The sequence below is a fragment of the Cibotium barometz genome, chromosome 23 (genome assembly GCF_041138505.1).
Source record: "Cibotium barometz isolate CiBa-2024 chromosome 23, ASM4113850v1, whole genome shotgun sequence".
NCBI lineage: Eukaryota > Viridiplantae > Streptophyta > Polypodiopsida > Cyatheales > Cibotiaceae > Cibotium > Cibotium barometz.
In genome coordinates this window covers 47,362,498-47,385,818 of record NC_141068.1, presented here as the reverse complement: position 1 = coordinate 47,385,818, position 23,321 = coordinate 47,362,498, and the positions used below count along the sequence as shown (strand labels likewise).

The 23,321-nt window shown below is 46.2% G+C and overlaps 1 protein-coding gene across 3 annotated transcripts in view; it reads left to right on the top strand.

Annotated features, from left to right (window-relative positions):
* The first annotated feature begins 258 nt into the window (after positions 1 to 258).
* LOC147626018 (tobamovirus multiplication protein 1-like) overlaps positions 259 to 23,321 on the top strand; it is a 63,113-nt gene continuing 40,050 nt past the window's right edge. For 2 of the 3 annotated variants that reach the window (XM_086817586.1, XM_086817585.1), the window contains exons 1-3: positions 264 to 556; positions 17,807 to 17,897; positions 17,991 to 18,043. In XM_086817586.1, coding sequence (XP_086673712.1) covers positions 431 to 556; positions 17,807 to 17,897; positions 17,991 to 18,043 — 270 coding nt within the window. In that variant the 5' untranslated portion in view covers positions 264 to 430. Of the gene's footprint in view, positions 557 to 16,740; positions 17,679 to 17,806; positions 17,898 to 17,990; positions 18,044 to 23,321 lie in introns of all 3 variants that reach the window. The other variant, XM_086817587.1, reaches the window with a different exon arrangement.

The following is a 23,321-nucleotide window of genomic DNA, read 5'->3' as shown; positions in this document are numbered from 1 at the left end:
TATTCATACTTTCACCATGGTATAAACAATACTTGAAATTTTGGAGGGTTTTTTTAAAAATTCTCCCACCATTTTTTGAGACTAAATTTTTAAAATTTGAAATTGGCTCTAGGTTCAAGTGAGCCACTCTTCTATTTTCCCCGAGAAAGAGCTATTATTATTTTTCTTCCCCCCAAAATAACCTTTTACTATATATATTTACCTGAATCTTTTTCACTGGTTCAGGCCATCTTTTCATGGGCCACGTGAAGCTTTATCTTTTCCTTCTTCTTCTCGCTGCAATTTTTTCCCGGTGTGCCTGCCTGTTGGGCGCGGTGCAATGTAGCTGCATCAAAGCATGCCCAATTTGACCACAGCTGCTGCTTCTATGTTGCTCTTTGCGTTCTCACTTTCGAGCACCCAGTAGGGTTGCAGGGATTTGGCCCGGAGAATGGCCGCCCACTACTTCAACGAGCTTCGCACATGGTGGGATGGGGTGGACAATTCCATTGCCTGGCAGGATGGCGTCTATTATGGTCTGTGTGCTGCCTATGCTGTAGTGGGCACAGTTGCTCTGGTTAGTATAATCATGCTTTGATTAATGTGTATTGGGCTGCATAATGTATGCTACAATGCTCCAGACGATCAATTGTAAGGTAAAAATGTGTTGGGCTGCATAATCTCTGCTATGATGCTATCAACTCAGAGGCCCCAATTGACGAGGAGCCAAAGCAACCTATGCCGAGGCTTTGAAATAACATCCCCAATGATCACCCCAGACTAGCCATACCCAACAGTGCCCCAAATAATCAAATCAGAGGCCTCAAACTACCAGTTTTCATCAAGACCTATCATAACCTGTGCTTTAGGCATTTGAAACGATGTTCCAAATGATCAAATCAGTACACAATGTCATTTATGCTTTAAGCATGCTCCCGGTGATGAACCAAAGGCCCCAATTTAGCCGTTTTGATGATGACCTCCAATCTTCTATTTTATGGGCATTGGAAATAATACTCCAAGCTACCCAGATCAGCCTTTTTGATGAAGACCCAAAATAACCTGTGCTGTTAGGCTTTGTAAAACAATGCTCCAAATGACCAAATTAGAGGCCCTGAATCAGCCATCGCCATAAAGTTTAGCCAATGTATGACCAATCATGATAGTCCTGTAGTTGCTGGGGTCTAGCATGTCCCCCGCTTTGTGGAGAGGCACGATGGTGTGTATAGTCCATTCAGCTGGTAGGCCCTCCACTAGTGCTCTATTAAAGAGGTGAGCAACAAAGGGTGCCAGTGGCATAAATAAGATGCTCACTCTGTATACCTGGGTGATCAGCCGATCTCCCATGCTGTAACTGACGGATAGCTCTCTCTACCATCGGGGCGGTAAAGAAAGTAGAGGTGGTAGGGTGGGGCTCTTGTGGCTGTGGTATGGACGGTTGTTGAGGGATATGGTAGAGGCTCTTTGCATATGTGTGCCATGTGTGTGGATCCTCAATCGGGGTACGAGGACGAGGCTCTCTCATCCTGCGCCATGCAATGGTTGTATCTTTGCTCATGAGAAGGTGGTACATATCCCGATACTATGCCTCCTCATCTGCAAGCCTCTTACGGCGTGTGAGGGTCTGTATCTGTCGGCTCGCCTGTCTCTGTGTAATGGTCCCCAGTGCTCTCTAGGCACGAAGGTGTCTGTATAGCTCTTTGAACTCATCATCATACCACCAATTTTGGGACATGCTCCTAGATCTATCTGTGTGTGCGATGTGTGTATGGTGGGGGAAGTTGCGGGTGGCGGCTGTATGTAGTAGAGATGACATCTGAGTGGTGAGTGTGTCTAGGGGTGACAGGGGATCCATTTGGAGTAGTCCGTCAGTAGTCAATGTCTCCAAGAATCTTCTCAGGTTCGTGTGGAACAAATGTCATGTCTTCTATATCTATGATTTCTTGAGGAGTAACTAACTGGTCTGTTCCACCCAGTACTTCCTTAAGTCTACTGACATGAAATACAGGATGAACTTTTACATGAGAAGGCAAATCCAGTTCATATGCAACTGAAGCAATCCGTCGTGTAATACGAAATGGTCCACAGTATCTAGGGGATAATTTTGAAGATCGACCTGTTCGTAAAGTCTCGGAATCTTTCGGAACTCGCAAATACACCATCGTTCCTTCAGAGAACTCTCTGGGTGGTGAACGATGTCTATTAGAATAAAATCTGTCTCGGTCTTGAGCACTTCTAATAGATTCTTTCGCAACTTGTAACATTTCTTGCATATCTTGCAAAAAATTACGCGCTGTATCATGGTGAAGTCCTGAGAATCCTACTGTAACAGGTGATCTAGGTTGAAAACCATACATAAGCATGAAAGGACTAAAACCTGTACTTGTATGCTTAGTACTGTTATTTGCAAATTCTAACATAGGAAGATAATCCTCCCATGAATTTTGTCTTTTGGATACATATGCTCGAAGCGTATCTTCCAAAATTTGATTCACTCTTTCAATCTGGCCATCAGATTGAGGATGATCTGAGGAACTCAAATTCAAAGTTGTTTCCAACTTCTCAAAAACAAGTTTCCAAAAATCACTCGTAAACTTAGAGTCCCATCACTGACTATGTCGTGCAGTAATCCGTACAGTCTAAACAATAGCTGGATAAAGTGTTGTGCTAATTGCGTAGCTGTAATAGTCTTTCGGGTTGGTAAAAATCTAGCCATTTTTGTCAAGCGATCTACCACAACCCAAATAGAATCGTGGCGAGGTCATGGTCAAAGCTGTAAACCGGGCAACCACATCATAATCATCCTCTTTCTTGAGGAATTCTTTCTTGAAGACATCTTCGAATTGTGCCCAAGTCGTTGGCTTAGAGTTGAGTTCCTTCCACCAAAGCAAAGCTTTGCCTGAGAGGAAACTTGCTGCTAACTGGATCTTTTTTCCATCGTTATATGGATGGAACTGAAAATGGACTTGCCACTTACGTAGCCAAGTGTCCACTATCTCCTTGGTATGCTGCTTGTGCTCGCCCCCGAACTGTTCCGGAGTAATGTTGGGGCCTAAAGCAGAGGCCAATGAAACCGGCCTCTGATAGAAACCAGAGTGCGGTAGACTAGCAGTCACCCGTCCACTTGTAGTCTAGATGTGAAAACAAAACAGATTGGAGCTAGAGTGCCCAAATCTGAAATCAAAGCGACACCTGTTGGCCCCAAAGCTTGGCGCCCCTTGCGGTATTTCTTTATTCAATTCCAAAAAAAAATATGAATGGCTGAGTACAACAAAAATCAGCCAAGAGATTACACCTGTATGTCCAATCTGACGGCCCACAATACCTCTTAGCACAGAGGATCTATGCACACAGATCTGTGTTTCACAATAACACACTGTGCCTCCCTCTAATCAGCCAAGACCACTAAGCAAGGCAGCCATGAGCATACATCTGGCATAACTCAAGTACATGATCCAACATCTCAGCTCATACATACATATGCTGTCCAAACTCTGTCTCAACCCTTGTCAATCTGCCATACCCCTCCTCTCACAAGGGGCCAGATAACTCATATCTGCAACAGACATCAAGCAGTAGAAAGAGAGATAGATGAACAGAAGCGGAGCTTACCAAATTCAGCTCGTGAAACAGCACTGGAGGAAGCAACGGTACCAGTTTGTACTTGCAGGCACTTGTTTCCACAACCCTGCTTCACACGCATGCACGTACTTGTCTGTACCCTCCTCCTTGTGTTCACTTCTATGCTGTCTTTGAATGTACAGATCAGAAAAACAGCCCCGTACCCGTCTGTACTACCTCGGGATACGTGCCAAGAGTTGTCCTTGCACACGCCGCCTGCAGCCAGCACCTGGACTCGCCTGAACCTGCGTATTCAGTCTGTCCATAACCCGTCCTGCGCCGCCAGCAGCAGTACAATGTTGTACCTGGACTGTTCGTACACTGTACGGCAGTCGTACTGTACTGTACGACCTGCACCTGATCCAGTAGCCTGTCCGTATAGTCCCTGCTACAGCTGCCTGCAGCAGCAGATGTTCACGCAACCAACAGTGCGCAGCCAGTCCCAGAAAGAGAGAGAGTACTTGCAGCAGATCTGGCCGTACAGTGCTGTACGGTTGGTTTGCACTCAGAAAAACAGCAGCAGCAGCGCACACAAAATCTGCAGTCGACTCTTCTCTTCAGCTTCTCCACGCATGTACACAAGCGCATCAATCCTCCATGACTCCTTTTCCCAAAAGCTAGAGAGAGGGGGAGGAGAGAGAAGCACTCACTCCAAAAGCGGAGTGGCCTCCTCCCCATAAAAGTCCTAGGGCCCCAAACTTTAAAAGTTCCCTAGGGCCACTAAGGCCTAGGGGCAACTTTAATAAACATTAAAAGTTTAATGTTCTAGTTCCCCCCTTCACACCTAGGGACGTCCACACATCTTTAACTCTGTGCGGGCACCCCCCCCATGTGAATCATTCAATATTCTGACTCTGCAACCACCATGCCCACACTTATGTTGTTCCATTTTCACAAGGCCATGACATACCCCCCTCTTGAAAAATGGCAAGCATCCTCGATTGCATTCTGGTGATGCATCAAAATATCCAAAGTGAAATATACAATATGGCAAGATCAGCGTCCCAATCTCTCTAAGCCATGCACATGTATCAACATTCACTGCAAACCACTGGCATAGTAATAGTCCAAGTTGTATACCACTGTGAACCATACATATCCACAAAAATCTCATGTGACTAGTACACATATATCATAGAAGTCCCATAAACATATGTACTGTCAGCCTCTGTACCTTCGGGTGAGAGAAAATCTGCACCAAGCGACCTCTAGATGTCATCTGAGCCTGTCTGTATCAAGGGAGTGGAGGTGCTACCCCCCTCTTGAGCATCAGGTAATGCTCCAGATCCATGCTCTGCTGAACCTGAATGAGCCACAACAAGAGTCGGCTCTAACTCAAAGGCATCGAGATAAAGCTGCAAAACCTGAGGTGAATCTGTTAAGTCACCTTTCTCCATCCACTTCGCATCCATCGGTGAATAGTTCTTGAACTTCACAAGATAGCGACGGGAAACTTTACCTCGTACCTTCCTTTCTTTATGTGCTAGTATCTGCTCTGGAATCAGAACCTCATCAAGTTCCTCAACTTCCGGCTGAGCCTCATCTGATACATCCTCAGGCACATCCCCACGGAAAGGTCTAAGAAGACTCACGTGAAAAGCATTGTGAATCCTCCAGTGATCTGGTAACTTCAAACGATAGGTTATCTCACCAATCTTTTCCAAAACCTGAAAAGGCCCATAATATCGCATGCTCAACTTAGGGAATAAGCGCTCTTTACTCTTCATCTTCTTGAGTCTAGCCTTTTCAAAGCGCAAAAGAACCCAATCACCCAATGCAAACTGTAAATCACGTCTGTGACGGTCTGCGGCTTTCTTTTGCTTCTGCTGAGTTTTCTGGAGGGCCAACTTAACTCTCCGATAAGCTTCTTCCAAGCTCTCCACATACTGATCAACCTCAAAGATCTTATCCTTTGTATGCAAAATGGGTGGTACCTTCTTCCCTCCTTCTACAATCTCAAAAGGCGCCTTGCCTGTCGAGGTATGTACAGTGTGGTTATATGCAAACTCCACCAAAGGAAGATACTTTTCCCATTGTTGCTTGTGCTCTGACACATAACACTTGAGAAGATCCAATACTGTAGAGTTAGCCTCTTCTGACTGACCATCTGTTTGCGGATGAAATGACGATGAAAACTTGAGAGTTGTACCCATGTTGTCAAACAACCCTCTCCAGAACAAACTCGTCATCCGTGGATCACGGTCACTAATGATAGACGTAGGCAAGCCATGATACTTGAAGATGTTCGCCATGAACAACTTCACCATATGATCCACTTTGATCGTCTTACGCACGGGAATGAAATGAGCCTGCTTACTGAACCTGCATATGATAGTCCAGATGCCATCATTTCCCGTTTGTGTCCGTGGAAGATCAAATACAAAATCCATGGCAATGCTCTCCCAAGGTCTATCCGGAATAGGTAAAGGCTGTAATAACCCTGGTGTCTTCTGACGGTCAAACTTTACCTTCTGACATACGATGCATTGCCTCACAAAGGCATCAACATCTCTTCTCAAGGTTGGCCAATAAAAGAAAGTCTCCACTGCTTTGACCGTGGCGTCAATACCTCTATGACCTGCATACGGTGGAGCATGACTTTCAATCATAACCTTGAGTCGCAATGGCGTGGTAACACACAGTCTGCCATGCATCAATAAAAACCCATCTTTGAGAGTATAGTGCTCATGTCGCTGACCCTCAGACATCTGATCATACAACCTTTCAAAGTCCTCATCATGGGCATATTGCTCTTTCATTTCATCAAGCTCATGATGATAAGCAAGTGAAACTGCAGAGACCTATGGCTTGCGTGACAAAGCATCTGCCACTACATTCTTTTTGCCTTCCACATGCACAATCTGGAAGTGAAACATTGACAAAAAGTTTGCCCAACGCATATGCTTCTCTGAAAGCTTAGTCTGCGTGAGGAAATAACGCAAGGTCTGATGATCTGTCTGTACAGTGAAATCAGCCCTAAGCAAGTAGTGTTTCCATGTAGAAAGAGCGTGAATTATAGCCAACATCTCTTTGTCATAAACCTGTAAATGCTTCTCAGCATCTTGCAATATTCTACTCTCATAGGCTATCACATGTCCCTCTTGCATGAGAACCGTACCAATGCTACTTCCACATGCATCACACTGGACAACAAAAGCCTTTCGGAGGTCCGGTAACACCAATACTGGGTTCGAAGTAAGCTTTTCTTTGAGCTTTTTGAATGCTGTAATTTCCCGATCAGCCCATCTAAATGGAATTGCCTTCTTTGTCAAAGCATGAAGAGGTGAAGCAATTTCAGCAAAGTGCCATATGTATCGCCTGTAATAGGAACACAATTCTAGAAAACTGCGTACATCATGCACGGTCCTCAAAGCTGGCCAATTAAGTATTGCTTCCACCTTTGCTGGATCCATACGGACTCCATGCGCAGACACAATATGCCCCAAGAAATGTATCTCTTGCAAAAAGAACTCACTCTTCTTGCCATTAACAACCAACCTATGGTTTCTGAGTTCTGCAAACACAATGGCCAAATGCCTTCTATGCTCTTCCTCAGTTTGTGAATGCACAATCATATCATCAAAGAATGTGCCCACAAACTCTCTATGAGGTCTGAAAATCCTGTCCATCATTCTGTTAAATGTGGCAGGCGCATTTGTCAAACCAAAGGGCATAACCAAGAACTCATACAACCCAAGCGTGGTTCGGAATGCTGTCTTATGCACATCCTCGGGTCTAATGCGTATCTGATGATACCTGCTTTTCAAGTCAATGCGACTAAAAACTGTGGAGGTAAGCGGTCCAAGATGTCATCGATCCTCGGGATGGGGAATCGATTCTTGATGGTATTCTTGTTCAGCGCCCTGTAATCAATACACATGCGCCAAGAACCATCCTTCTTCTGCACCAAGAGTACAGGTGAGCAAAAGGGTGATGAGCTAGGCTGTATCAACCCTTTATTCAAAAGTTCCTGCACCTGACTCATAATCTCTTCCTGTTGGGCTGCACTAACACGGTACGGCGGTCTATTCGGTGGAGTACTACCAGGAATCAGATCTATGGCATGATCCTCTGGCCTCTTAGGAGGAAGTTCTCTGGCAAAGACTCGGAAAAGCAGTCTTGAAACCCACATAAGAAATCAGTCTTGTCCTTATCTAACATAGACAAATTAGACTTAGACTCATCATCCTGTGCATCCTTTACATAAATCAAGTACGCGGAAAGATGCTTTTTCATTACTGATGAAATCGCCGAAGCGGATACAATAGGAACAGATTCCCCTTTGAGTTTTACATCCAATACATGTTCTTTCTCTCTATGAGTCAGAGTGATTTTCCTATTGTAAGTATCCACCACCGCATGTACTCTGTGGCACCATGGCATCCCCAACAAAACATCACAGCCATCCAAAGGCATGATGAAGAACTCTTCGCTGTCCACATAACCCTGCAAATGAAGCCGAAGCTTCCCAATGATAGGAGTAACAGGTTCTGCATACCTTGGACAAGCCATATTAGCCTCATGTAACGGCCCCATCTCCTCTGCGCAAATCCCCAATCGGCCAGCCAAATCTGGTGAAATGAAGTTGGCTCTAGCACCTGTGTCAAAGAAGATCAAGGCATTCTGATCTCTCACTTTGCCCCATGCCTTGCACAACTCTGTAGCTTCACCACCTGGCTGTTCCCCCACAAGATCAGGAACTAAGCCTGCAGAAGGCTTTTGTTTCTTTGGCTTGGGCTCTCCTTTATTGTCAGAGTCCTTTTGGGACAATTGAATGACATATGCCTCTCTTCCGTACAATAAAAACACTTATGAGCATCTCTCAAAACCTGTCTTTCCTCAGAAGTCCTCTTGGGCATTGGCAACTTCTTATACTTCGTCTTTGAAGACCGTTTAGCATCACGAGAAGCATGCCCAAATTTTTCAGCTTTCTTGCTCAATTTCTCACTGCCTTTAAACCCAGATGAACCACTAGTGAGTAACGCATTAGCTGTCATAGCATTTTCAATCATCTGTGACATGTTCGTTACTCTTGTCTTTATACAATAATCTCGTACCTCCTTGGGCAGCCCACAACAATACTTCTCTACCTGCTCAGACAGTGGCACCGCACGATAAGAAGTCACTGGGAGTAGAGCTTCCCAAAACTTCTTGTTATAATCCTCCAAACTATCACACTTTGAAGCATCCAATTTGTGCCATGCGGTCATAACATCCACCTCGAATGTAGATGTGAGCCATACGGAAGAGAAAACCTGTTTGAATTGGACCCATGTAGTGGGTGCTATGCCCTGCAAAAGAAGAGTAGACCACCACTGCAAAGCATTGCCCTTTAGAAAAGTAGCAGCTTTCCTCACCTTAGAGGACTGTGTGTAATTCCCACCAGAAAAAGCAACATCAAACTGCTGTAAAAAGGTAAGTGCTTTAAGTTTATCCTTGGCCCCACTGAATGTGTCAAACTTCACTACAGCTCCCCCTTCCTTGTAATCCTTCGCCTTTCCCATAGGCGTTAGATTATCATATGGAAGTGGTTTCGCAAGATTGCTGCCCCCAACATTCATACCCATCATTGGGTCAACATTTCCCATTCCCACACCAGGCATACCATACATTCCAGCCACGTTTCCAAACATTCCATTATGCATACCTGGCTGCATGCCACCAAACATATTACCTTGCATCCCAAGTTGCATGTCTCCAAACATATTTCCAGCCATACCGGACTGCATACCACCATACATATTCCCTTGCATACCAGGCTGAAAATTGGCTCCAAAAGGCCCGTGCATACCCATGCCTCCCTGAGGATAACCCCCAGTCATGGATTGGAACACCGAGCCACCACCAAAATAACCTGGATGCATATTCTGCTGAGGAATAGGTGGCTGTCCATAGAAGGAACTCTGTGGATTAGCACCAAAAGCATGCTCCATGTTCGGAAACTGTCCAGGAGATGGATCCTGTGAAGTGGTCCCACTATGACCCCGAGGAAGATTCTTAGAACGAACCTTCTTCTTCTTTTTCTCGGGCTCTGTGCGGGGCTCTGTGCGTGATCTCATAAATTCAGCAAATCTCTCACTCTGTGTGAGCTGCATAAAAGTATCCATAACACTAGCCAAGCGATCTTTGAACCGAGCATCATCATCCTCTTTACCATGCACATCTTCTGGCTGTGTTACATCCTCATAAGGCTCAACATCTGCAGCCTGTTCTCCTGCAAAAATATCCTGAGATACATCTCTCTCAGGAGAAGTCTCTTGCTCTTCTTCTTCATGATAGAAGTACTCATCCTCTGTATCAGACATGTTTGCTGAATTTTCAGCGATGGCTTTCTTCAAAGCAACCACGAGCTCACCCCCTTCAGAAAGTTGATGATTTGTCCCGGCCAACGGAACCTTGAAACCGGCCTCTGATAGAAACCAGAGTGCGGTAGACTAGCAGTCACCCGTCCACTTGTAGTCTAGATGTGAAAACAAAACAGATTGGAGCTAGAGTGCCCAAATCTGAAATCAAAGCGACACCTGTTGGCCCCAAAGCTTGGCGCCCCTTGCGGTATTTCTTTATTCAATTCCCAAAAAAAATATGAATGGCTGAGTACAACAAAAATCAGCCAAGAGATTACACCTGTATGTCCAATCTGACGGCCCACAATACCTCTTAGCACAGAGGATCTATGCACACAGATCTGTGTTTCACAATAGCACACTGTGCCTCCCTCTGATCAGCCAAGACCACTAAGCAAGGCAGCCATGAGCATACATCTGGCATAACTCAAGTACATGATCCAACATCTCAGCTCATACATACATATGCTGTCCAAACTCTGTCTCAACCCTTGTCAATCTGCCATACCCCTCCTCTCACAAGGGGCCAGATAACTCATATCTGCAACAGACATCAAGCAGTAGAAAGAGAGATAGATGAACAGAAGCGGAGCTTACCAAATTCAGCTCGTGAAACAGCACTAGAGGAAGCAACGGTACCAGTCTGTACTTGCAGGCACTTGTTTCCACAACCCTGCTTCACACGCATGCACGTACTTGTCTGTACCCTCCTCCTTGTGTTCACTTCTATGCTGTCTTTGAATGTACAGATCAGAAAAACAGCCCCGTACCCGTCTGTACTACCTCGGGATACGTGCCAAGAGTTGTCCTTGCACACGCCGCCTGCAGCCAGCACCTGGACTCGCCTGAACCTGCGTATTCAGTCTGTCCATAACCCGTCCTGCGCCGCCAGCAGCAGTACAGTGTTGTACCTGGACTGTCCGTACACTGTACGGCAGTCGTACTGTACTGTACGACCTGCACCTGATCCAGTAGCCTGTCCGTACAGTCCCTGCTACAGCCGCCTGCAGTAGCAGATGTTCACGCAACCAACAGTGCGCAGCCAGTCCCAGAAAGAGAGAGAGAGTACTTGCAGCAGATCTGGCCGTACAGTCCTGTACGGCTGGTTTGCACTCAGAAAAACAGCAGCAGCAGCACACACAAAATCTGCAGTCGACTCTTCTCTTCAGCTTCTCCACGCATGTACACAAGCGCATCAATCCTCCACGACTCCTTTTCCCAAAAGCTAGAGAGAGAGGGAGGAGAGAGAAGCACTCACTCCAAAAGTGGAGTGGCCTCCTCCCCATAAAAGTCCTAGGGCCCCAAACTTTAAAAGTTCCCTAGGGCCACTAAGGCCTAGGGGCAACTTTAATAAACATTAAAAGTTTAATGTTCTAGTTCCCCCCTTTCACACCTAGGGATGTCCACACATCTTTAACTCTGTCCGGGCACCCCCCCCATGTGAATCATTCAATATTCTGACTCTGCAACCACCATGCCCACACTTATGCTGTTCCATTTTCACATGGCCATGACAGCCAAGGTATCCATACCCGAAAGAGTAGATAGGGTAGTGGTCAACAGAGAGATGGAGTTTTGAAAAGCTTGCATCTGCGCGGCGATTCGTGCCTAACGTTCCGAAGAAGAAGCTTCGAGAGCAACTTTGAACTCTTGGAAATCTGATTTTGACACATAATCGTCAAAAAGATCGGCATCGGTATCTTCCGTAGCCGGCAAGCCTTCGCGTTCGATAAGGGGCTCCAACTCGGATTCTTGGGTCGACATCTTGAAGAGGGCAAGGGGAGAGAAAATTCGATCTTGCACAAGAAAAGTGCTAGAGAACCTGAGAGCTTGAGAGCTTGAAAACTTGAGATGTGTGGCAAGAAGCCCACTTAAGGGGTTTATATAAGCTTCCCCAAAAGCACACTTAAGCTTTTGATATATATATATATATATATATATATATATATATATATATATATATATATATATATATATATATATATATTGTTTTCTTAAAAAAAAACACCTTTAAGCTTTAAAGTCTTAAAACCCCTCTTATAAGGTTTATCTAAAAAAAACCGAAAGAAAGGTAGCGTAGGTGGATCTTCGTTCAATGTAAAAAAAAAAAACAAAAGCTAACCACCCGGTGCTTGCTTTCGCTTTTTTCTGTAGCGCCTTCCTGCCGCCTTGCACTCATGTGCCAGCGCCGCCTACGATCGCCTGTGTACGGAGTCGACTGCGGATGTGCCGCCTACGCACCAGCGCTTGCTTGCGCCTGCACACGTACTTGGCCCATCTACCGGCCTGCTAGCCCATGACGACTGCACATGTGCGCTGGCGCCGCTTGGCTGGCGCTGTCACGTATACAGTGGTGATGCCCGCCTATACGCATGCGCCCACAACAGTCGGCAGCACCAAACTGCACCCGGCCAGCAGCACGTGACTAGCAGCACCCGGCTAGCATCCGACTGCGCATACAACAGCCAGCGAACTTCTCTCTCTTTCTCTCTCTCTCTCTCTTACCAACAAAAGCCGCCATGCTTTTTTGTTCTCTCTCTCAACTGTTCATGCGACTACAAAAACGCATCCAGCCTTCTTCTTGCTAAGCAAAACAACCTTGCTAGACCACCATCTCCATCATCACGGGTTTCTTCGATGAAAAAGCACATACTAATATGAAAAAACCACAGGATGCATAAACAAAACAGCAAGCTTCTTGAACACATACCTATCTTCGACCTCATCTTCTCTACCTACCGACTTGCTCGTTCACGAGGCATGCTCTGATACCACTGTCAAATCCCCAAAGGATCTCCTCGTAGAACGTTCCTGTTACGAGACTCGAAACCTGCAAACAAACCAAACAAACAAGAAGGGGGTGCAGGCCTGACTCACCTCCCAGCCACGACAGCCGTGGGCAAGCCGTCCCATACCACCACGAAGCCACCCTCGCGGGCCTCGAGACTGCTGCCGGCCTTGGCTGCATGAAGTAGGTGCATGTCTGCACTAGATCCAGGCTCCAGACCATAGAGCTCTCACAAATCACGCGAGACTCTATATGACTAATGACTAACCTTGGCCACCCTTTTATAGGCTCTTGGCCGGTCATCGGGCGTCCACACTTGGGCGCCCGCCCGTCCATACTTGGGTGCCCCCCCGTTAGTCTATCCCTAACTCAGCTCGCCAATCAGCGTGCTGCCTAGCTCCAAGCTTCCCCAAACCTCGAAGCTAGTTTTGTGTGCGTGTAGCACATGGTAGATACACACTGTGCACATGACACAGACACTCAGAGCCTGCAGGAGACAGAGGACACCTGGCTTTTGGACACCACGCCCCTTCCAGAGAGAGATGACAGAGATCAGAGCTCAGTTTCACAGAGAGTGCCAGCACCTCACCCTGTCATTCTTTGCATTCCGTCTCCCATGTACCCGGCCACCCTTTGCTTCTTTGCATTCTTTGTATTTCGGTGTGAAACCGCGCAAGGTCCCCCCCCCCCCCCCCCCCCCCCCCCCCCCCCCCCGGCGGCGCGCGCCCCCCTTTCTCTCCTTTCTCGCTCGCGTTGGTGGTCTCTCTCTCTCTCCCCTCCTTTTCCTACCCGCCCCCCTTACTGACCCTGTGGACCCCAACAACTATAGGACTATCATGATTGGTCACACCTTGGCCAAGATTTATGGTTCAATTTTGGAGCATGAGCTTAGTAGATGGTTTGAGGAGCAGAGACTTAGAGCACCGGGGCAGGCAAGCTTCAGGAGAGGGCACTCCACGGGGGATCATTGAGGAGGGGAGAGCTCACGGGCATTGGAAATACTGTTTGCTTTGTGGATTTCCTCAAAGCTTTTGATACTGTCCCACGGGCTAGACTGATGAGGAGACTGCAGGATATAGGAATGCTAGCAGAGATGCTTTGGGGGATCATTACACTCTATGAGTCAGTCATAGGCAGAGTACGGGCTCTAGGAGGTGACTCAGAGATCATACACAGCACTATCGGGGTGAAGCAGGGCTGCCCCTTGTCTCCTACTCTATTTGGTCTATACATTGACGAGATCTCGGATTACATAGACAGACAGGGAGAACCAGGAGCACATTTGGCAGGAGTCTTGATACCGATCCACTGTATGCAGATGATATTGTTCTTATTTCTGATTCACCACAGGGGTTGCAGAGGCATTTGGATGCATTATAGGGCCTTTTGCGAGGACCGGGACCTCACTATGAACCTTGGAAAGACCAAGGTCATGATCTTTAATACCTCCTTATAGTGGATAAGTAGATATGTAGTACAGTTTACATACAATGGAGAGCCTGTGGAGTATGTTACCTCATATGTATACCTTGGGATCACTTTTGTTGAACCTCAGTTCTCGATGCGGAAGGCGGTCGAAGCTAGATTGATGAGGGGATATGCAGCCGTTGGCTCGCTAAGAGAGGCAATGCTCACAGATACAGTTTCAAGAGCCGAGGATGAAGTTTTGGCTATTTGATACTCTAGTTACACTTGCACTATTGTATGGTGCCCCCATTTGGGGTCCTAGCTTATCCCACAGGAGGAGACAGAGGAGAGAGCCGACCGAGACAGATACAGAGGAGGTATATGATGGGTGGAGGCCGATGGAGAGGCCCCTAGTGGCAATGATCTCACACATGATTAGGAGTGAGTAAGCCATCAGTGCCACATGAGATTGTGCGGGCAGAGATGGGGGCTGCATCAGGCTCTATTCCAAACAGTGACATACTAGCACAGGCTATGGGAGCTTCCACTTGACAGATACCCCCGGCTAGCCCTGGAGTCCTCGAGACAGTTGACACTTGAGAGAGGTATAGAGTGCTGGTATGCACAGCATGACGAGTTTCCATGGACAGTTTTGTATCACCCCAGTGAGATAGCTATATTTATGTTTTCATTCTGTTTTATTTTCCATTTCATGATGAGATATGCCACGGATGCTTGGGACTTTTTCTTCTAGAGTTCCGTAGACACAGGGAGTCCTTAGTGAGATCGAGATCAATTTTACTTGCTCGAGGACCAGCACAGAGAGCTCTCATCGACTTCTTCCATACCAACACTTCGAGGGCCAATCCACCCATCATACCCAAACCACAGGCTAGTGCATGAGCTCGGCTGAGAGGTGTGACACTCGACAGAGCCACTGAGTTATGCAGAGCTCGACGCCCCAGACCCCATGGCCCTCGTCCACGGCCACGCCACCACAGGAGGATGTGGGCCATCATCTCCCATCATCGCAAGACCTCGCGCCAGCTCAGTTTTACCACCTTGAGCAACATGTCACAGCGGCCCATGAGGGATGTATTAGGGTGATACGAGAGCTCTCTGCTCATGTACCTAGATCAGATTTTATAGTTCTAGATTTTTGTTATCTTTCTTTATTACTATTTTGTACCCAGGATGATGTACCTCATGGATATGATGCAACCTTTTGGTCTCATAGGTCATTTTGGCCTTTTGAAGACGTTAATACGACTCTCTCTCTCTCTCTCTCTCTCTCTCTCTCTCTCTCTCTCTCTCTGTGCAACCCCCCCCTCCCAAAATCTTGCTCTTACCATAATCAGCAATTCACACCACTTCTCATGATCAAGAAGGCTTCCTCTACGCTGCATGTAACAGTGGTATTGCCTGTGCATGATTCGAGAAATCTCAATAACACAGGGAACCAACAATGTCAACCTCAATATTTGGACTAACGTGTACACTAGAGACAATAAATAGACTTCGGAGCAGTAACTGGTTCACCTCAGATGACTATCGCGTCTTTGTGATCCACAAGTAGTCATGGCGTTTGTACTGTCATAACCACTTTACACCCAAAATCATGTCTTCACCAACCAAGGGTGTGAATATGAAATCACGTGTAAATTCCACCTGTGGGAGTACCAATGTTGCACTCTAGGCAACATTCTTGACCTGTAGACTCATTCTGTCGCTAAATCCGGTGACTATCCTGTCTACTGGTGTCAAATCCAAGTGAGCTTGGTGGGCAAGCCACTCAGAAATGACGTCCTCGCTACGGCCATAGAGAAACAAGACCACCACTGGGTGGCCACTCAAAAGTGCCATGAAACTTCATGAGCTGTCCTTCCGTTCCTAGAATCCGCTCATTTGGATTGTCATGGTTCTTGGAGTTTTCCTTCTGCGGGGGTTCTACCACTTGTGGAGTTCCCATCTTCTGCCCTCCTACTGAGCTCCCAGCTCTTGTTCCCTCCTATGAGTCTGACTATCTTCCCCACCATAATGATACTAACCATTGGGTTGGTTGGGAGAGACTACTAGTTTGGGTTTGGGCTCTGCAACCACTACTTGGGTCGCAGTCGGGAGTTTCTTGGGGCAAGTCCATGAGGCATGCCCCACTGTGGCACCAAAAACGATGACCCTCGCGCTGATATTGGGCCTTAGTGTCGTCCAAGTATGCACCCGTTGTGCTTACTTGGGCTTTTTGGTCAGGGGTGAACTTAGAGCCCAAGGCTTCGAAAGCCTTGCCTACGGTTGCTATTGTGTGGGCGTGGTCTAGTTCTTGTTCCGGCTCTTTGCACTTGCATCTGACACCTTGGGTGCTTGGGGCTGAATGGTCTTGGGCTTTCCACATCTTAGCACTCTATGCAAGTGAGTGCAGACTCAAAGTGCACAGGCTTAAAAATCCGCACCTCCCTCTGGATGTTTATGTCTAGCCCAAAAAAGGAATTGCTCTTTCTTGTCCAAGTCAGATTTGCCTGGTTACGAGTGACTTTGTTGGGAAATTGGAAAATGGGTTGTGAATTATTTTGTGCAAATCCACGAACTCATCCTCTGCTGTTTCAGGTCGGTGATGAACTCTTCCCATTTGTAATCTGCAACACCAAGCCTGGTGTGGGACTTGGACCAATCATTCAACCAAACAATGGCGTCTCCTATCAAATGACAGTTAGCCAAAACTACCTTTATGTTACCCGTTCTTCTAATATAAAAAAATAAGCCTCAAATTGATATAATCAAGAACGCAAGGCAGAAGGATCGATTTTACCGTCATACTTACTAAAGGTCACCTCTTTCGCTCCATGAACGCGAAGAAGCTGGTGTCGTCGAGGGAAGCTGGTGTCGTCAAGGGTGAGATAAATGGTTGTGCTCCTCCTGTCATTGTGTATTGTCTTTAGCCGCTTGCTCTCTTGCAGATTTTTAGTTACCTTTTGTTGCCGCTCTTGGTCACGCCACTGACATCTTGTGAGCCTGCTCAAGCTTCTCCTTCTCAAGAGTCGAGAGCAAAAGCATGCCCTGGCGATAAAGTAGAGGGATTTGGGGAAGGGGGTTGGGGTGTGGGTGGTTGTGGACAGCCGACCCACGGGCTGCAAAAGCATTGTATCTCTACTTGGGAAGCTTCCCAGGAAATTAGGATCCAGACCAGACCATAACCAAGCTCTAGCCAAACACTCCAGTGGTATGGGATGTGGGTATTTGGGCGATGTGGGTGGTCAATGTACGTCTAGCCTTAGGATTGGGGGTGCTTCGGATGGAGCTATGGTTGGGTGGTGGGCTTGTGAGAAACCCCTTTGATTGGTCTTTTATGTGTATGTTCGTTCGAAGATGGTATTCAAGGGCTTTCTATGGACTTCGGCTGTGCTTTGGATGAAGTGCCTGTTTCAGACAGTCTGAACAGTGATCTGGTACATACAAGTTCTCCAAGCACACTCCTTAGTTTCAATAGTGTCTGATATACGAGTAGACCTGCTCCACATGATCTCATGGAAAAAACATTACAAAAGGTACACTTCCTGACTGCAGACAATCTGTTGTAGCTTCTAGCCTATGTGTAGAGAACAAACTACTTTACCTATGATTAATGTCATGATTAGTCACTAACATGCTGATTTTTCATTGCGTTGCACTTCAGATACAGCTCATTCGAATTGAGTTGCGAGTCCCAGAATATGGCTGGACAACCCAGAAAGTATTTCATCTGATGAACTTCATCATAAATGCAGGTAACAGAGTAAAGTCGTTTCTTTCCAGGTGGATTTTGATAAACTTGGTATCAGGAGCTGAGTGCATTACCTCGTTTGTTTGCGCCTTGCCAGCCCGAGCTGTAGTATTTGGCTTTCACTACACGGTTTTTACATTCAGGCCGAGGGTGAGTGCTGGTGTACATGAGGTTTTCACCATAAGCCTTAAATAGGAATTTATGATGTCTTTCAATTCAAGCTCAAGTTTTCACTTCAACTCTACCCTGTTTTGATTATGTTCTGCTGCTTTTTTCCTGGCAATCTGGTGATTTGTGGGCTTCTTTTAGGAACGTTTGAGCTGTATCACCTGCCTATCTGTTGTATTGTAAGGAACAGATTGTCCACCAACCACATAGGCAGGCTTCAGAGGCAGCGGGTGCCTGCTTATGCTTGGCTGTTGCTTGAAGCCGCTACAGTGACCACCAGGTAGGTGGTGTCTTTAGACGAGCCCACCAGGACCTGCCCTGTGGTGCCAGAAAGGTGGGTCTGAGCATAAGCCACTAAGCAAATGCGCAATGCAAAGCCTCTGTGCTATTGGCTGGGGATGCTGATTTTCAGGGTGGCCAAGGGGGATCTTCCGGAAGAAAACACTTTTGCATTGTCTATGAGTTGTCAGGCCACTAATGTAAAATGCAGAGAACAGTGTGAAGGCTATTCCCATACCAATTGCAGGAATTCTACTTCATGAGTGAAGTAATCATGTGGTGACAACAGTTTGAAAACACACCGACTTGGATGTTATTACAACCCATTTCTTCTAAACTTTACTGAGCTCGTAGATTATAGTTCCTAGACTTCAAGGATCTCCTAAAATTTAGGGATCATGTTAAGTTGGTAGTACACAAAAACTCTCCAAGGGATCTGGTTCATGTATCATGAGGATGCCTAGGTGTTCTCTAATAACGGCTCTCTGAAGTTCCTTGCACACATCTTCCGCCTAAACTGTGTGTGCAGAAATGAAATGTTATATTAACGTTGATGACACGGAAGCGGTATAGCTATATATGCCTTTATAGGGTGTCACACTTCCACACATTGATACAAACACACCCAGAACACCAGACCCAAGAGTATGTACAAAACATTATTTCAATTCAAGTCTTCGTCTTTACAGAGTTGTACATCCATTACATCCTCAGAACCATCATCATCTAACACCCATTCATAATCAGCCCACTCCCCCTCAGTGATATGAACTATGACTGACCAGTACCCTGCATCACTCTCAGAATAAACGACCTCAAACATAGAACCATCTTCAAAGTACAGTTCTCCGATATCCGGACCAAACTCCAGGACAAGATACATATCTGAAGTGGCTATCCTCAAAGCTTTTCTTTAAATTTACAAAACTGTATTTTCAGGACAGCAAACTATTACAACACAAACAGCCCCAAAAAAAACCCTTACAACACTGTGTCTCCTTTGCTACAACAGAGCTAGACAATTCAGCCTCAAAACAGTCCACTGTATTGCATGTGACTGCAAACAAACTTCACAAAACTCTTCCAGTTCAACTCCTTCTGTTGCTGTTTTGCTGCAGCCAACTATTCAGTTCAGAATTCACCTCTTTTCTTATTGCTTCGGGCTTGTAACACCTCGGAAACACTTCCACAAAATTACAGCAAACTGAAACACCCAAAACAGGTCTGAAAATCACAAATTCCAGTAAGCTTCTTGACAAAAACCTCCTCGTGTAGCTTCTCCTCTATATTTTTGGACAGCCCATACTGCTGCTTCTTGTTTCCTCTTCACATTAAACTCGACACACTAGCCACAGCATGCAGCAAGTCTGTCAGCCTTTCTCCAAGGGTTCTCTTCTTCTTTCAGTCACCAAGCAGCACCAACCCCACGGCTCCTGAGCAATTCGTCAGTAACCCATCCTCATGCGCATCTTCTCAGTAGCAACACATTATCAACGTCCATCGAGCAAGTCCTCAGCCTCCAAGGCTTCTCTCCTTTTCTGCTCTCGAAAACCTCCAGCGTGGCCCCCAAGCTGGTCGCCCTTCTTCTCCTGGTCTCTTGCTGGGATCTTCGAAAGTCACCTGTTCCTTGCGATGGAAATGCAATACCTGGCTCTCTCTTACTTCCCGCGGCCTCCTCTCAGCAAATTCAGGAACCTCTGCTCTCTCCGGGCATCCGTAGCAAGCTCCATAGTCGGTCTCCTCTGCATCCACAGCTTCACAGCTCCTCCAAACTCAAAAAAAACAGGCGCCTACTCCATCTCCACGCAAAAACTGCCCAATTGGCTCTCGCAGGCTCCCCCAATGGGCGAGTTCTCCAGGAGGCTTCTTGAGCCTTCCTATGTTGACACTTGGCATCGGCCTGCCTGCCTGCCACCTATTCCAAATCAAGCTTCTACTGACACACAGGTGTCCAGTCACAGCCCACCATCCATGTCACAGGGTACCTTAATTCCTCCTCAAAAACCTTGGAAATTGTGCCAAAACTTTTTTATTTTCTCTCTTTACTTTCTCTCTCCTGTACATTGAATTTTATCTCAACCAAAACTCAAAACTGACTCAAACTGATTACATATTTCTGAAGCTCTTAGTATTCTGCACAGTATATACACATCATCGGTCTCTGTTTTTGTCCACACATATTTAGCAACCCCCTATTTCCGCTGAGACATTCATGTCCAGCAGTTGTACAAACAGAGATGTGATATTCAGATCTTCCTCTGTACTCTTCACAGCCTCCTGACATGCCTCATAAGCTTCCCGATCTTTTTCCTTCAAGGCTAACATCAACCGAGCAAAATATTTCTTTAATTGCAGACCATTCACTCTTCTTTTATGCTTCTTTCCATTTAAATCAGTAAGTTGATAGCTTCCATTATCAAACTTTTTCTCAACTTGTATGGACCTTCCCACTTTGTCTGGAATGCAGTATGAAATGTACTATCCAGCTTGCTATTATACCTGAGAACCAGATCACCTTCTTCAATTTCTTTTTGCTTCACCTCCTCATTCTCTTTCTCTTGTCTTTTCAATTGCATAGTGGCATAATGGTCAAAAGCTAGTTCTCTGTCTAATTGGACTGTTTGCAAAGCCAACAATCTTTCTTTGTAACAATTGATAGGTTCATATCCTTCTTCAACCAGAAACTTCAAAGCTGGAATTTCTACATCAATAGGCATGAGTGCTTCTTTCCCATAAACTAAATGAAATGGTGAGAATTGTGTGCCAGATTTCACCGCAACTCTGTATGCCCATAATACACGATTCATCTCTACATCCCAATTTTTGACAAGACTTTTTGTCATTTTAGTCATCATCAACTTAAATTCACCATTGAATTTTTCATTCAAACCATTGCATTGAGGGTGATAAGGAGTGACATACTTGTGGTTGATGTTTAGTCTTTTGCATAAGTGGTCAACTACCTCTCCTCGAAATTCAGGACCGTTGTCTGACAATAACTCCAGAGGAATACCAAATCTGGAGCATATATGTCCATACACAAAATCAGCCACTTCCTTGCTATCTACTCTCGTCACCGCCTTTACTTCTTTCCATTTTGATAGGTAATCCACCGCAGTAAGCATATAACACTTCCCTCTGGCCGTCTTGGGAAATGGTCCAATTGCATCCACCCCCCACCTCTCAAAAATGTCATATACCAGCATGATATTTCTCGGTTCCATTTTTAAGATTCTTTTCCCCATTCTCTGGCACTCATGGCAAGACCTGCACCAGTGTTGAATATCCTTCTGAATGGAAGGCCATACATAACCCTCCAGTAATATCTTTTGCAAAGTGATCTTAAATGCATAATGACCTCCACAAGCTCCCTCATGATTTGAAGATAGAATATGATATATTTCTTCCCTCCAAGGAATTCTTCTCAATACTTGATCAGCTCCTTGCATGTATAATTCATCCCCAATCATGACATAATGCTTACTCTTCCTGATAAAATGATACTTTTGGCCTTTTTTGAGCTCCTCAGGCAAGCGACTTGAGAGTAAGTAATCCACCACTTTAGACAGGTATTCTCTTCCCCTGTATAATGGCTCTTCAATTTTTGCAATTACTGGGTCTTGATCAATTACCTCCTAGGCTAACTCATGTGCAGTATGATTGTCCTCCCGCCGCACATGTTGAATACTCCACGCTGTAAATTGACGGAGCAGCCTTCTAACATCGGCCAGACATCCTTTTAGTTTCGGATTCTTCGCCTGCCAACTACCCAAGACCTGCTTTACTACTAACAGGGAATCTCCTTTTATAATTAGCTTTTGAATTTTCTGTTTTAGAGTGTCAGAATACGCAGCGGAGATGATGACCAAATCTGGGAACACAAGAGCAAAAACGCAGGCAGAAAAACAGCACGAGAGAGAGAGAGATGTAGGCATGTAACTTTGCTCTATATACACAAGAAGATCCCGAGGAATGATACAAATAAGGCATGGGGGCTGAGGACCTATATATACCTCCCTGGAAGGGCAGTCGGCCAGCACTAAAAGTGTCCACGACTGAAGAAAGAGGTCCACGACTGCATAAATGCAGTCGGCCAGCTATCTGATGCCCACGACTGGTAAAAGGCAGTCGGCCAGCAGCCCTGAAGCCCACGACTGATGAAGATCCAGTCGGCCAGCACTGGGGTGCTCCCGGCATCATCTGGCAGCCCTCCCAAGCCTCAGAAAAATGGGAAAAAATAGGGGAAAAATACGGAGAGTGGGGAAAAAATGGGAAAACACCTCATAAGGGCGGGCACACCCACAACAAAGGCCCTGGTGTATAAAACTGGACAGGAGATGACTTCTAACACCCCCTCTCAGCTCCTGGCTGTGAAACCAACCACTGGGAGCTGGGGTGCCGCCTGAGCAAATCCTGAGAGCGACTTCGTGAAGAGGTCCACCGTACTGTCCTCCGTCGAACAGAACTCCAGCAAGATGTCATCAGCAACGATCTGTTCACGAACAAAGTGCCTCTGGATGACCATGGGTTCCTCCAGTGGAAGCCCAAACCTGCCATGCAACCTCCTCCTGCTCCGTAAAACTGCTCCTGGGCCATACGTAGATCCCCTCGTGTCTGAATCTCCTCCCCAAACTGAGTCACTCCATCCGCGGAGTCGGACTCCATCCAACAATCCCCCTCCTGTGTACAAGAGTCTATGATCCTTCGCATGCCGCAGAAACCACAGGAAACGCGATCCTGCCTCACAAAGAGACATCTGCAACCATGAGCTCAACCGCCTCATCAGGAAGCTCCCGTCCAATCCGGTGTCCATCAACCAGATCAATGAACCATACAGCTTCTGAGTCACAGAGACATCACACTGCTCACAAGGATCAACACCTGTTACGGTGCACAAGCAAGTCCTGGAAACCTGATGAAACCTGTCAACCACCCCCTCTGAATCCGAAACCACAAAGCCTGGAGAAACCACCTCCTTCTG